The sequence below is a fragment of the Mandrillus leucophaeus genome, unplaced genomic scaffold, assembly GCF_000951045.1.
Source record: "Mandrillus leucophaeus isolate KB7577 unplaced genomic scaffold, Mleu.le_1.0 Scaffold426, whole genome shotgun sequence".
NCBI lineage: Eukaryota > Metazoa > Chordata > Mammalia > Primates > Cercopithecidae > Mandrillus > Mandrillus leucophaeus.
In genome coordinates, this window is record NW_012104543.1 from 561,799 (window position 1) to 575,215 (window position 13,417).

A 13,417-nucleotide genomic window follows, 5' to 3' on the forward strand; every position below is an offset into this window, starting at 1 on the left:
GGCCAGCCTGGCATTTTGCCAGTGTGCTCATGTCTCTGGGGTCTGTCCGGTGAGCCTGGCACTAATGGCCTTTTCCCCACAGGTGATGAGCATCTTGAGCAACCCCAGCGCAGTGCCCCCGCAGCCACAGGCTGACTTCTCCATCTCCCCGCTGCATGGCGGCCTGGACTCGGCCACCTCCATCTCAGCCAGCTGCAGCCAGCGGGCCGACTCCATCAAGCCGGGAGATAGCCTGCCCACCTCCCAGGCCTACTGCCCACCCACCTACAGCACCACCGGCTACAGCGTGGACCCCGTGGCCAGCTATCAGTATGGCCAGTACGGCCAGAGTGAGTGCCTGGTGCCCTGGGCATCCCCCGTCCCCATTCCTTCTCCCACCCCCAGGGCCTCCTGCTTGTTTGTGGAGAGCTACAAGGTGGTGTCGGGGGGGGGCTGTCCATTTTACAGATGGAAAAATTGAAGTCCAGCAAGATAGAACAGTTCACCTAAAATGACACTGAATTGAGCAAAACCCAGGACATCTCCTGGCTAAGCCCCTGCTATGGCTCCAACAGAAATATAATACACAACACAACACTTAACATTTCTAGTGGTCACTTCACATTTCTAGTGGCCACATTTTAAAACATAAGAAGAAACAGGCCAGGAGTGGTGGCTCATGCCTGTAATCCCAGCACTTTGGAAGGCTGAGGCAAATGAATCACTTGAGCCCAGGAGATCGAGACTGGCCTGGTCAACATGGTGAAACTCTGTCTCTACTAAAAATACAAAAATTAACCAGGTATGGTGGCACGTACCTGTAATCCCAGCCACTCCAGTAGGTGAGGCACAAGAATCACCTGAACCCAGGTGGCGGAGGTTGCAGTGAGCCGAGATCACGCCACTGCACTCTGGGCTGTGTGACACAGCAAGACTGTCTCAAAAAAAAAAAAAAAAATTAAGGAGAAGAAACAATGGAATTATTTTTACTAACATTGTATTTAACCCAGCACATCCAAAAGAGTATCATTTCAAAATGCAATTCATATATAATTATTGAGATATTTTACATTCTCTTCTTCATGCTATGTCTTTGACATCCTGTGTGTGTTTTACCCTTACAGCCCATTTTAATTCCGACACTGAGTTTTCAACAGAAATATTTGATCTGTATTTAAATTTCATATAGTTTACAATTGAGAAAATAGACTTATACACCCAAAGTGTTCCAAGTTGTAAGTTTTCCAACCACTAAATAACCCAATTGAAGACTGGTTTTTGACTTTAAATTAGTTCAAGTGAAATCAACATTTGAAATTCGGTTTCCCGGTTGCACTAGCCACAGTTCAAGTGCTTGGTAGACATGGGCTGCTGGTGGCCACCATGCTGGACAGCTCAGTGGGAGACCCTGCCCTTTCTGCCACAGGGCATGGGAAAGCTGTGTTTCCAGCTCTCTCCTCCACTCCAAACTCTGCAATGGTCCCGTGTGCCCATCTCAACTGCTATCCAGGTCCCTTGAGGCAGGGACCGTGGACCCTCAGACCAAAGGCTGGAAAACGTAGGTCTGAACACAGCCTCTGCCACCTGGCAAGGCCAGCAGTGGGGCAGGCCCAGATGGGACAGGGAACTGGAGGTCACCAGTCACTCTTCCTGCTGCACCTCCCTGCAAAGGCCTCACCTGCTGGTGTCAAACTAATCAGAAGGGCGTGTGGCAAGAGGGTGAGGCCCCATCCCTGAGGGCATCCTCTCTCCCAGCCCAGCCCTGGGCCAGTCTTTCTGACCTCTGCTTCCTGCCCACCCCCCCAACCCACTCCTCCTCACGTGGCATTGGCCTCCACTGCCAAATGAGGGCCAGCTGTGTTGGCCTCCACCTCCCAGCTGTGTTCACAACCCTTCCTGTGTGTGTACATGTTTGCGTATGTGTATGTACATATGTGTATATGGGTGTTTGTGAGTACATATGTTGGGACATGTTACAATTCGTGTGTGTGTGCATGCGATGCATCTGAGTATTTCAACACCCATGTGTTACTGCATGCATATTTGCATATACGTGAATACACGTATGTGTCATTGGGCACGTGTGAGCATATGTGTATATGACTTCACATGCATGCACATAAATGAGCGTATTGTGCACACGTGATGTGCACATCTGTTTGTGTGTATGAACACATGTGCACACATATATGTAAGTATATGTGTCTGCTTAAACAAACATGTTTAAATGTGCATTCAAGTCTGTACATACGGTTGAGTGTGTCTTTATGTGTACCTGCATGTTTGGCGTAGGTACGTATGTGTCAATTTGTAGATATGTGTAATGAACACGTATGCGTGTGTATAGATGCATTTGAGTGTGTAAATGTGTGACTGTGCATGTGTATAGCCGTGCATTGGGGCATGTACACATGCTTCAGTGATTGTGTGTTTGGGAGTACCTGTGTTTGGACACACATACTCTGTGTGCAGTGTGTAAACAGGGGTGAGCGTATGAGTGCATGTTTGGGTATGTCATAGGTGTGACTGTGTGTACGTGTGTATGGATGTACATCTGGGTGTAGACATATACCATGTATAACTGTGTGTGTATGAATGTGTGCATGGGGGTCTGCGTGTATATTTGAGAGCAGGGTGCATGCATGTGCATGGGAGAATTTCCAGAGGGTCCCAGGGTGACCTCCTGACCCAGCCCATGTTCCTGGGCATGGAGCAGGGCACACATGCTCTTGATAAATATTTTAGAGTGACCTCAGCGGCAGCAGCAGCGCCGGCCTGGGGCGGGGGTTAGTCACACCTAAGCTCGGTGCCCTGCTCCAGGGGCGCCTGCTCAATTCGGAAATAAAATTAACCCCAAAGTCAGCATGGGGGCGGCAGGGGAGGGGATCAAAAGGGAAGGGGCCTAGGAGGCGAGAAAGGAGGGTTTGTTCTCTTGCTTGGGCAAAGCCAGCCAGAGCAGCTTCCTCCTCCCCCACCTCCACCAACTCCATTCTTCTCCTTTCCATCCTCTCCTTCCACTCCCTTCTCCTCCTCCTGTCACTCCCCTTCCAGCTCCACCCCTGCTGCCCTGTCTTCTCTGGGAATAGCTCAGAGCTCCTCTTGGCCACATTCTCCAGCCCTCCCCAAAGGGAGCCCAGCACAGACCCCACCTCACCCCACAGAGACTCCAGGCCTGAGCTGAGAGGGAAGGACTGGAGGAAAAGTCCCCTCCTCTGCCACCAATTAGTGTGGGCCAGCCACACACTTGCCTCTCTGAGCCTCAGTCTTCCCATCTGTGAAATGGAGGCCACAGATTAGACTTAGCCATCTCAGAGTGTTTCCATTGCACCACCTCCCTCTCCTTTGGCATTTTGGAGGCCCCGAGACACATCGTGTTCCCACTAATCACTTGCCCCACATCCCTGGGCAACTTAATCCATCTGTGGCTGGGATGCCCCGGCGTGTGTGCAACAGTCCCATGTCCTGGACTGTGCCCGTGTATGCCCAGGTCCACCTGTCATCCCTTGACGCCTGTCCTCTGCCCAAGTTCATCCCACAGGGCACTGGGCAAAATGCGTGCTCCTCATTCATGTCATTCTCTAAGTTATTTGTCCCCAGGTTGCAGGTGCAAAAACGAGGCTCAGAGAGGCTAGGTAGCTTCTCCAAAATCCCACAGCATGGCAATGGTGGACCCAAAGTCTCCTAACTTCAAATCACAGATTTGTGGAGGCCACTCAGCAGCGATACACACCTGAGCTCACCCACGCGTGGATTCACGTCCACGGCTTCACATGCACCTGCATATGGACAGATGCACATGCAGAGAGAGGGGTTTATATGTGAGTGTTCACTAATGTGTAGACACACAGCTTTAAGATACAAATATACAAAATGTGCATGTGTAAAGGAAGGAGGAATGGCCGTTTATTGAGCATCTACTATGGGTCTGGCATTTCATCCTCATACCACCCTATGCAGTGCACGTGGTTATTCCCATTGGACGGATGAGGAACTGGGATCCAGAGAGGCTGTTTGCCCAAGGCCTCCCGGCAGCCCATACCGATGTGTACACAGCCACACCTGCAGCCTGATCCCTGGAGAGCCACCTTCAGGTGTGCATTGAGCGAGCATACACATGGGCCAAACCCTTAGGCACCAGAGTCCTCCCCCTCCTCTCCATGGGCTTCTCATCTTCCCAGGGACACCCTCACTCCTTTTCCTGCTCTGGCCATTGTCCATCCACCTGTCTGTCTTCCCTCATCTCTGGAGGGGTGGGGGCAGGGGCCCAGGGATGGGGCACACGGCAGATTAATATGGCCCTGGTGTTCCCAGAGGCCAGGGCCGTACTAATGATGGGGCTGATAGAACGCAGAAGTGTGAAAAGAATTTTAATAGATCTGACAAGTCTAATAAGAATTTGTGTCTAGAAGGGTCCTCCTCTGGGGCTGCGAGCTGACGAGGCGCTGACGGCTGAGATTGTTTACCGGTTGGCATCACCACCACATCTCCTGCCAACTCCCAATTAATCTAATTTGAGACATTTAGAGCCCAGGCATGGGCACGAGGCAGAGGAGGGGACATGCGTAAAGACAGAGGGACAGGGAGGGCCGTTGACGGAGGCCATAATAAGAAATGTCACAGCCCTGCCCTCGCTGGCCCTTCGGCTCCACCCCAGGGAGAGGCAGGCTCTGCAGCCTGTTGGGTGCCCTTGAAGTTGGCAGGGTCGTCAGGAAAGTTTGGTTTCCTGGTGTTTCCTTGGCTACCTAGACAGGGCCTGGTAAGCTCCTACTGTGTGCTGGGCCATGGGCTGGTCACTGGGAGAGGCTGACAAGGATAAGGCACACAGAGTGGCCAGAGGCACAGACAGGACCAATGCAGGCTCCTCCATGACACACACTGCATGTGACTTTGGGACAGTGACTTCTCTGTGCCTCAGTCTCCACATTTATAGAAGGAGAACACTCATAGCTAAAGCACGGGGCAGTTGAAAGAAATGGGTGTGGTCATGCCTGCCAGCGCACAGTAGGTGGTCCACAAGTGAGGGTGCTCGCTTTGTTGTTCTCATTATTATTCAAAGCCAGCGAAAATTAGAACGACCATATTTATCCAAAGGATAGGAATCAGTGTATCAAAGGGATACCTGCACTCCCATGTTTATTGCAACGCCATTCACAATAGCCGAGATACGGAATCAACGTAAGTAGCCATCAACGGATAAACAGATAAAGAACATATAGTATATATACCCAGTGGAATACTATTCAGCCATAAGAAAGAATAAAATCCTGTCATCCACAGCAACATGGGTGGAACTGCAGGTCATTTTACCAAGTAACATAAGCCAGGCACAGAGAGACAAACATCACATGTTCTCATACGTGGGAGCTAAGAAGGTTGACCTCATGGAGACAGAGTCAAATGATGGCTACTAGAGGCAGGGAAGCAGGGAGGGGGATGAAGGGAGGTTGGTTAATGGGTGCAAACATACAGTTAGATAGAAGGAGTAAGTTCTAGTATTTGATAACAGAGTAGGGTGACTACAGCTAACAACAATGTATTGTATATTTCAAAATAGCTAGAAGAGAGGACTTGAAATGTACCCAACACATAGAAATGAAAAATACTGGGCCAGGCTCAGTGGCTCACACCTGTAATCTCAGCACTTTGGAAGGCCAAGGTGGGCAAATCACCTGAGATCAGGAGTTTGAGACCAGCGCAGCCAACACGGCGCTGTCTGAAAACTACAAAGATTAGCCAAGTGTACTGGTGGGCACCTGTAATCCCAACTACTTGGGAGACTGAGGCAGGAGAACTGCTTGAATCTGGGAGGCAGAGGTTGCAGTGAGCCGAGACTGCGCCATTGCACTCCAGCCTGAGAGACAGAGCGAGACTCCATCTCAAAAAAACGAAAAACAAAAAAACAGAAAAGAGAAATTCTGAAGGTGATGGATGCCCTAAACAGCTTGACTTGATCATTACACATTCTATGCATGTAGCAAAGCATCACAGGTACCCCAATAAATCTGTGCAAATATTATGTATCAATTGTTTAAAAAGCCAGAGTTCTCAGCCCACCCACAGGAATAGCTGGAGAGGTTGGTGTGAGAGGCTGGCATGGTGTGAAGTAAGGAGGGGAGGCAGTGGCTGCTGTGACTCAGGGAAACTGTCACCTGCCTCGGCGGTGTGCCCTTGGACAGATCGCTTATATTGCCTGGAGCAGAACATGGGATCAATGTAGAATTTGGGGTGTAGAGCACCTCGTGCACTCTAAAATATTGTGCATGTACAAAGGGTTATTCTCTAGGAGTCTGCAGGGGTGGCTGGGAGCTAGGCTCAGACTGCCTGGGTTTGAATCCTGGCTCCGCAACTTATGAACTGTGTGATCTTTGAAGTGGTGCAGTCTCTCAGAGCCTCAGTTCCATCTGTAAGATGCAGATACCACCACTACCAGCCTCATAGAGTTGTTGTGAGAGTTAAATGGAAAATGAGCACAAAATGCTTAGAACAGGACCGGGATAGAACAAGCTCTCTGTAAACACTGGCTCTTCCTCTTTCTATTCCTACTGTCCCTCTAAGAATGAGGCTTCTTAACGGGATGGACCCTGGAGTCCGGGTAAGGCAGGCTCCCAGTGGTATAGTTGGTGTGGCCAGGGCTGCACGGTCCCCCCAAAGCCAGAGATGGGAATGGCCCTACCCTCACACAGAGGAAGGGGCAGACCCAAGGCAGGGCCGGGCTGGCTGCCACCAACTTTGCTCTACCAACTGGGAGCCTGGAGGTCAAGTGACTTCAGAGGAAGGCTGGCAGTCCCCCGGGGCTCAGCTCAGACCCTAGACAGACTTAACTTTCCTCTCATCACTCACCCTGGAGCCTGGTAAGCAGAGGGGCACAGAGTTCAGACACTCCAGAGAGACCCCAGGGCATTTGCACATCCTTTGGGAATGTCGAGGGCCAAGCCCCTGCGTGCTCTGTAACCACCATCTTAAAGAACACTGTCTCACTTCATCCTTTTAGCAGCAGCCCTGGAGGAAGCTGAACTTTGTTTTCCCCATTCTACAGACAAGGAAGCAGGTCTAGAAAGGTCAGGTGATGTGCCCAGGGCCACATGAGCGGGAGGTAACTGGGACTGCAGCCACCTCATCTGCTGCTCCATCTCCTCCTGCCCGCATCAAAGGCCATGTTTGCTTACTAAATCCCAATCCTAGTCTTCCACTGCTTCCAAACCCACATCTCTCGAGCTCACAATGTGCCAGGCACAGTACTAGCTAGCCACTTTGTACGCATTTCTCCTTTAACCTTCATAACAGCTCCTCAGATAGGTGCTGTTACGATCCCCAATTTACAGACAAGGAAACAGGTTTGAATAGATGAGGTGGGATGCCCCAGATCACACGTTAAAAATTGGCATGTGCGGGATTTGAACCTCTGTCATTTGAGCCACTAGGCAATACGGCCTCCCATGGCTCAATGATTGGCACTGCCCACCTGGCCTCCCTGGCCTCATCCTCATGCCATGCCTATCACCTTTTGGCTCCACCCACCTGCCCTAGGCAGAAACCTCCAACCTTGGGGAAGCATGTGGAATGCTACAGGGTCCCCTGTGGGCAGGTGACAGAACAGGTGTTGAGCCAGGCCTCGTAATTCCTAATGCAGTATTCGTTCCATCTTCCTCTTGCTTCTGGATCCTACAGATCCCAGGGGTTTGGACTGGCCACAGCCACAGATCCCAGCTTGGGAGTCAGCATCCCTGTGCCTCTGGAGGCCTTGGCCACACCCCAGCCAAATCATTTGGTCAAGGCTGATTTCTGTTGTAGCCTCAGAAAGGCAGAATTAGTACAGTCAAGACAGAACACATGTACATGCAGGTCAAGGGTCATCCCTGCACATACACACATATAGAGGCAGGTACCTGGCTCAGTTGGAACTCACCTGTACACAGTGCCTGCACATGCACTGGCATTCCCAAAGTTCATCTATTCACAAAGGTGCACACAACTCACACACACATGTGCACGTGTGTGTGCAAATGTTGCTCTTGTGTGGACATTCATGTGCAGGCCAATTATTCAAGGAAATTCTTGTTTCCGTTGTTCACACACACAAATATGCACCACTCTCAGGCACGTACACCCTCAGACACTCATCTGTCTCCTCTGGGTGACCAGATGGACAGAGCTGTAAATCTCAGCTCCCTGCGTATCTGTGTCCTGGCTCCTTCTGCATAGATCCCTCAGCTCACCCACAGCCACTCTGGCCTCGCAGCAAAGGTCTTGCTTTGCCTTATCTGTAAGCTGGGCACAGATAGAAAAGGCAGAGAGACCTTGCCCTCATCATTATCTGCACTCAGGGATTCACAGGGCCTTATCCATAGCAGGTGTATGTAGTGGGCTTATTGAGGGGTGGTTAATTCTTTTCTCAGCAACGTGGATAATCTTCTGTGCCTCTCTAGGAACTTACCAGAGAGCTGGGCACACAATGCATTAAATAAATATTTGCTAAATGATTGGAGAGGAGGTGAGAGAAAGAGCTTCATGAAGAGATGGATAGATGGAAGGATGGATGGATGGATAGACAGATGGATGATGGATGAGTGGATGAGGTATGGATAGAGGATGGATAGACAGAGGGCTGGATGGATGGATGGATGAAGGATGAGTGGATAGAAGGATGGATGGATGGATAGATGGATAGATAGATGGATAAATGGATGGATAGAAGGACAGAAAATGGATAAATGGATGGATGGATGGATGGATGGATGGATGGATGGATGGATGGATGGACAGAATGGATGGGTGGATAGATGCATGGATATGGCTGGATGGATGAGAGGATGAGTGGATAGAAGGTGGAAGGATGATGGATGGATGAAAGAAAGGATGGATAGACATGGATGGATGGATGGATGGATGGATGGATGGATGGATGTAAATAGAGTGAATGGAAGAATAAACAAAAAGAACCTCGATTTCTAGCAGAGTCTCTTCTTTTTTCCAGCTGCTGTTGATTATCTGGCCAAAAACGTGAGCCTCTCCACCCAGCGTCGCATGAAGCTCGGGGAGCACTCCGCTGTGCTGGGACTTCTGCCTGTGGAAACTGGCCAGGCCTACTAGGGCCCCCGGGGCGACTTGCCCCAGCCCAATTCCCAGCCCAACCCTAACTGACCCCTGAACCTCCCAGCCTTGCCTCCTCATCCCCCTGGAGTCCTAGGGGGCCAAGAAAGGAACCCACCTGCTTCTCATCACTGGCACCCTGGAGGTAGACAGCCAGCTTGTCACTCAGCTGTGGTTAGGGATCCAGAGTGATGCCCTTGGAGTCTGCTCCCCACTTTCCCCAAGGAGGGTTTCTGGTCAGCCTGAAGTCTTCCCCTGTCAAATCCCATGGTGGCCTCTGTGCCATCTCAGGCATGGAGATCAAGGCCCACCTAGAACACCTTGGGCACCCAGAGGAGGATGATGCCTGAGAGGAAGTCCTGCAGCCCTTTGGACCCAACTCCAGCGGGTGCCCTAGCTAGAGGTGGAGGTGAAGTGTTCAGAGCTACTCTCAGCTGGATGCACTGGGAGCTGGCCCTCCAAGGAGGTTCTCGGGCTGAATGTCAGAACGGCAGCCCTTTCCTCCTCTAGACATTGGGACTCCAGCAGAGAGGGGACCCTGGCTTTGGGGTCTTCCCAGGGGAGTCAGCAGAGGGGCAGTCTCACCCCCACCCAGGAATTTGAAGGACTTCAGAACCCTCCCCAGACACCTCTACTAGGTGTACGGGGAAATCTAGCACAGTCAGGGAGACTGGGGAGACCAGGAAGAGGCTTAGCCAGAGGGTAAGGGCACATGGGGGTGGGGCTTGTCAGCCATGGGCCTGCCCAGGATACAAGGACCCAACTCAGGCTTCTGGAAGCAGAGGGCTCTTAGCCTGAAGCCCAAGTTCCCACCATGTCCAACCCATCTGGGGCCTGGGGAACCCACAGAACTTTTCAGTTTCCTTCATTAGCTGAATCAGATGAGATGGGGAGGGGATAAAGTCTTGAGGATACATGAGTGGAGGAGCATGAAGTGGGCTCAGAAGGGACTTTCACAACCAGGTCCCTTTGTTTGTGGGAGGGCAAGCCTTTGTTGCCCAAGGCTTCAGCTCTCTGCCTGCAAGTCCACACCCCAGGGAGCTGAGATTTTGCCCAAAGCCTTCCACAGAGGCCCGAGCCCATCCTTACCATGCCCCATCCTCTAGGAAGAGGCCTCCATCTTCCCCAGACCCCTTTCCGTTTCTGGGGATGCAGAGAGCTACCCTCAGAGCTTTGGAGGAGGGTTCTAGACTGGACAGGGATTGCTTGCCCCACAGACAAGAAGATTCCCCCTGGCATGTTGTTAGGGGCATATTGTTGCCCTGCCCAGAGTAGCATCTTTCAATGTTGCCTCTGTCTTAGCCAAGAGGTCCCTGCCTCCTGATCTGGCACAGCTGAGCTGAGGCAGATGTGACCAGTTTTCAAGCTACCACCCCTGAGCAGAGGGAGATGTCAACAATTCCAGAGGAGAGGGAAGAGGCACCTTCCTTGACCACGCCAGTGGCCTCCTGAAGTTCCATTCTCTTAAGAGCTGGGACCTTGAGGGGATGATTCAAACCCCTGATTCCTCCTTCCTGGGAACTTCTTATCACCTTTACCTATTTATCAAAATCATCATACCTATTTACCATCACTGTAGCTGTAATCTACATTCCATCACCTTTATCAGGTGCTGCTGAGTACAAAGTACTTGCGATGGGAGACACAGCACTGAATTCACAAACATTAGACCAAACTGCTTGTCCCCCCACGTCTTTGCTCAATCCATGCCTCTTGCCCTCAGCCAACAAGACATTCCTAGAGGGAAAGGGCTGCTGCTCTGGGAGTCAACCTGAGTTCCTCCCTCCTGGGGAGCTGGGTTGGCAAGATTCTAGGACAGTCTCCTACGTGGACGTCACCTCTGTGACAAATGTTCACCTGGTTCTCATCTTCAGACTTGGTCATATCAAGCCTGTCCTGGACCATGGCCAGGCTGGCTCATATCTCTGGTTTAGAGAAACCAGTGAATAACTGGAGACAAACAGACTCTTTGGTAGCAGCAGACACATGTGACCCATCAAGGTCAGCCAAGGTTGCAACCGGAGCGTCCACTGCAGAAGACTTTTGGTTCTTCATGTTCGGGACAAAAAAGAAGGTTCTGTTGTCCCTTGGTAACCCAGTCCCTGCTTTTGTAGCTATCACAGCAGAAAGCAGCTCTTCCTGAAGACCACTCTTCATCCACATTCCTTGAATGGCCAATCCTTCCACCTGGAGGCCTGGCTCAGAAAGTGTCTGAGTCTCCTGACACCTTCTATGACTCAGGAGCAGGGATCTCAGGCAGGTGACATCAAAACCACCCAGCCCTATCCCCAGGAGGTGACAGTCCAATGCTAGGACCAATCCCAGATGTCTGATCCCAATGGTGAAATGGAACCAAGACCTGCTTGGGAATAAACCAAATGATTTCTCATAACGTTGAACATAAGTTCTCCCAAGCCATGATCTTGGTAGAAAATGGGACTTATTCCTTGAGGGGCCCCACCCACTTCAGAAGGAGGCCCTTGATCCTGATAGGTTCTCTCTAAAACCCATATATTAACGTGTCTGGCCAACTTGGGTCATAAAATTCAGCCTTGTGTTGGCAGTTCAAAACATCACGAGAGGTGATGTTGAACGAGAGACACAAGGCCTCCATCTCTTTGGGGCTGACCACAGCCTGAGAAAGAAGGCCTGGATTCCAGTGGCCAGGCCGTCCCAGATACAACCCCCATCCATCCCTGTAAATAGAGTCTGTAGCAAAATAAGAGCTGCTTCCTCCAACTTATCACAAGTCCCTGTTGGTCCTCTCTAAGGGGGGTTCTCTTTTGAGTTCATTGTACAATAGTTGGAAAACGTGGTGATGTGCTGTTCGTTTATAGAAAGTTGACTTTTTATAAATATATATATATATATACTAAAAAAGGAAAGAAATCCCCCACAGTGCGTGTCGTGCTAGTGCCAGAGACCATCTGTAGGGATATATCTTCATATTGTGTGTTCAAATTATGCATTCCAGGCTCTAGTGGGTTCTTTCATTCTTGTTCCTTTATTTTTCTCATTTGGTATTTCTCTCTTGCTATATAAAGAAAAAAAGAAGTGATGTGTAAGAACCAAGCTATGCTTTTGTACTTCCATTTTATACTTGATTTACCTTTGATGTTCTTTTGCCAGAGGAACACGAAAGGGCAGAGCAAACAGAGAACTAGGGAAATAAGAGAGAAGGAAAGAATAATGGAGAGAGAGGTTTGCCCAGAAGGAAAATGAAGAGTCAGATTGAAATCTGACTCTGGCTTGAGAACAGGACAGATCCCAGAGTTTGACCACTCTGCCAGAATCCAGTGTTTTAAGATGGAGTTGGTGAAGTATCCAAGATTTTGGATTCTGGGACTCAGTGAAACTCCATCACCCAACTAAAAAGATGTTCTCTGGGACCTCTCTCAGGCTGATGTTCTTCTCGTCAAGCTCCCGAATGTGTCTCGCACTGCTGGACACTTTTTTGGGGGTACACAGCTCTTCTCTCCTCCCCTCCTGCAGAGGCACCAAAACCAAGACCAAATGGGGGTTCTCTAGCCGCCAACTTGAAACGCTCTGAGACTTCCGTGTATTTGATGCTTCTCCAAGTCAACTCTGACATGGCCAATTCCCTGACCTGGGAAATATCTACATAGTACTCTAGATCATTCCTTCTTCCTAGTAATTGCAACTTTGTTGCTTCCGTGTTTGACTCACAGCCATTTTCCCCCATGCAGAAGTGAGTGGGTGTATGTGAGGGTGTGAGTGGGGTGTGTGCGTGGGCATGTGGGCGTGAGGTGTGTGTTTAAATATAATCGCACCATAATTTATTCAGCTATATGGAGTAGTAGATTAGAAAGAGAAACTGGTATTTGCTTTAACTACCTGCTGCTTGTAAGCGCTTCCTCTGTAACTCAGGCGTAACTGTTACACATTAAAAGAAATTAAAAGCATTTTGAAGGTTTCGTGTACTCAACTGATTGTCATTATGCAGCTGCTCCAAAAGGGACTCTGAGGGGTGTCCAAGAAGCCTTTGGACCTAATTTAGAGGATCAGGGTAGAAACTGTGTTTCTCTTGCTCCCCACTGTGTCCTCTAGTGCCAAGCAGCTGCGAGATTTCTAGTGAATGCCTAATCAATATTTGATCAATGGATGCTGTTGCTTTAAGCCTCTCTGTGAGCTCACTGAAACAGCACAGTGTCAAAGAATACGGTGAAACTTTAGTTCTCTTCACCAAAAGAAACTTTTCCTGCTGCTAAGCTTAGAACCCTCGGTGGCTCTCTCCTGTTACAAGGGATTTGGGAGGTAGAAGACAGCTCAGAAACTTACATATTGCTTGGAAGCATACAGGGATTCTCGGGCAATTTTCTGGTTTTGT

At 50.0% G+C, this 13,417-nt stretch overlaps 1 protein-coding gene across 4 annotated transcripts in view; it reads left to right on the top strand.

The window, feature by feature from the left end:
• Positions 1-12,992, top strand: part of PAX7 (paired box 7) — a 146,326-nt gene extending 133,334 nt beyond the window's left edge. For 2 of the 4 annotated variants that reach the window (XM_011993109.1, XM_011993110.1), the window contains exon 8: positions 83-574. In XM_011993109.1, coding sequence (XP_011848499.1) covers positions 83-460 — 378 coding nt within the window. In that variant the 3' untranslated portion in view covers positions 461-574. Of the gene's footprint in view, positions 1-82; positions 575-8,953 lie in introns of those variants that run through there. The other 2 variants (XM_011993112.1, XM_011993113.1) reach the window with 2 other exon arrangements.
• Positions 12,993-13,417: the final 425 nt, after the last annotated feature.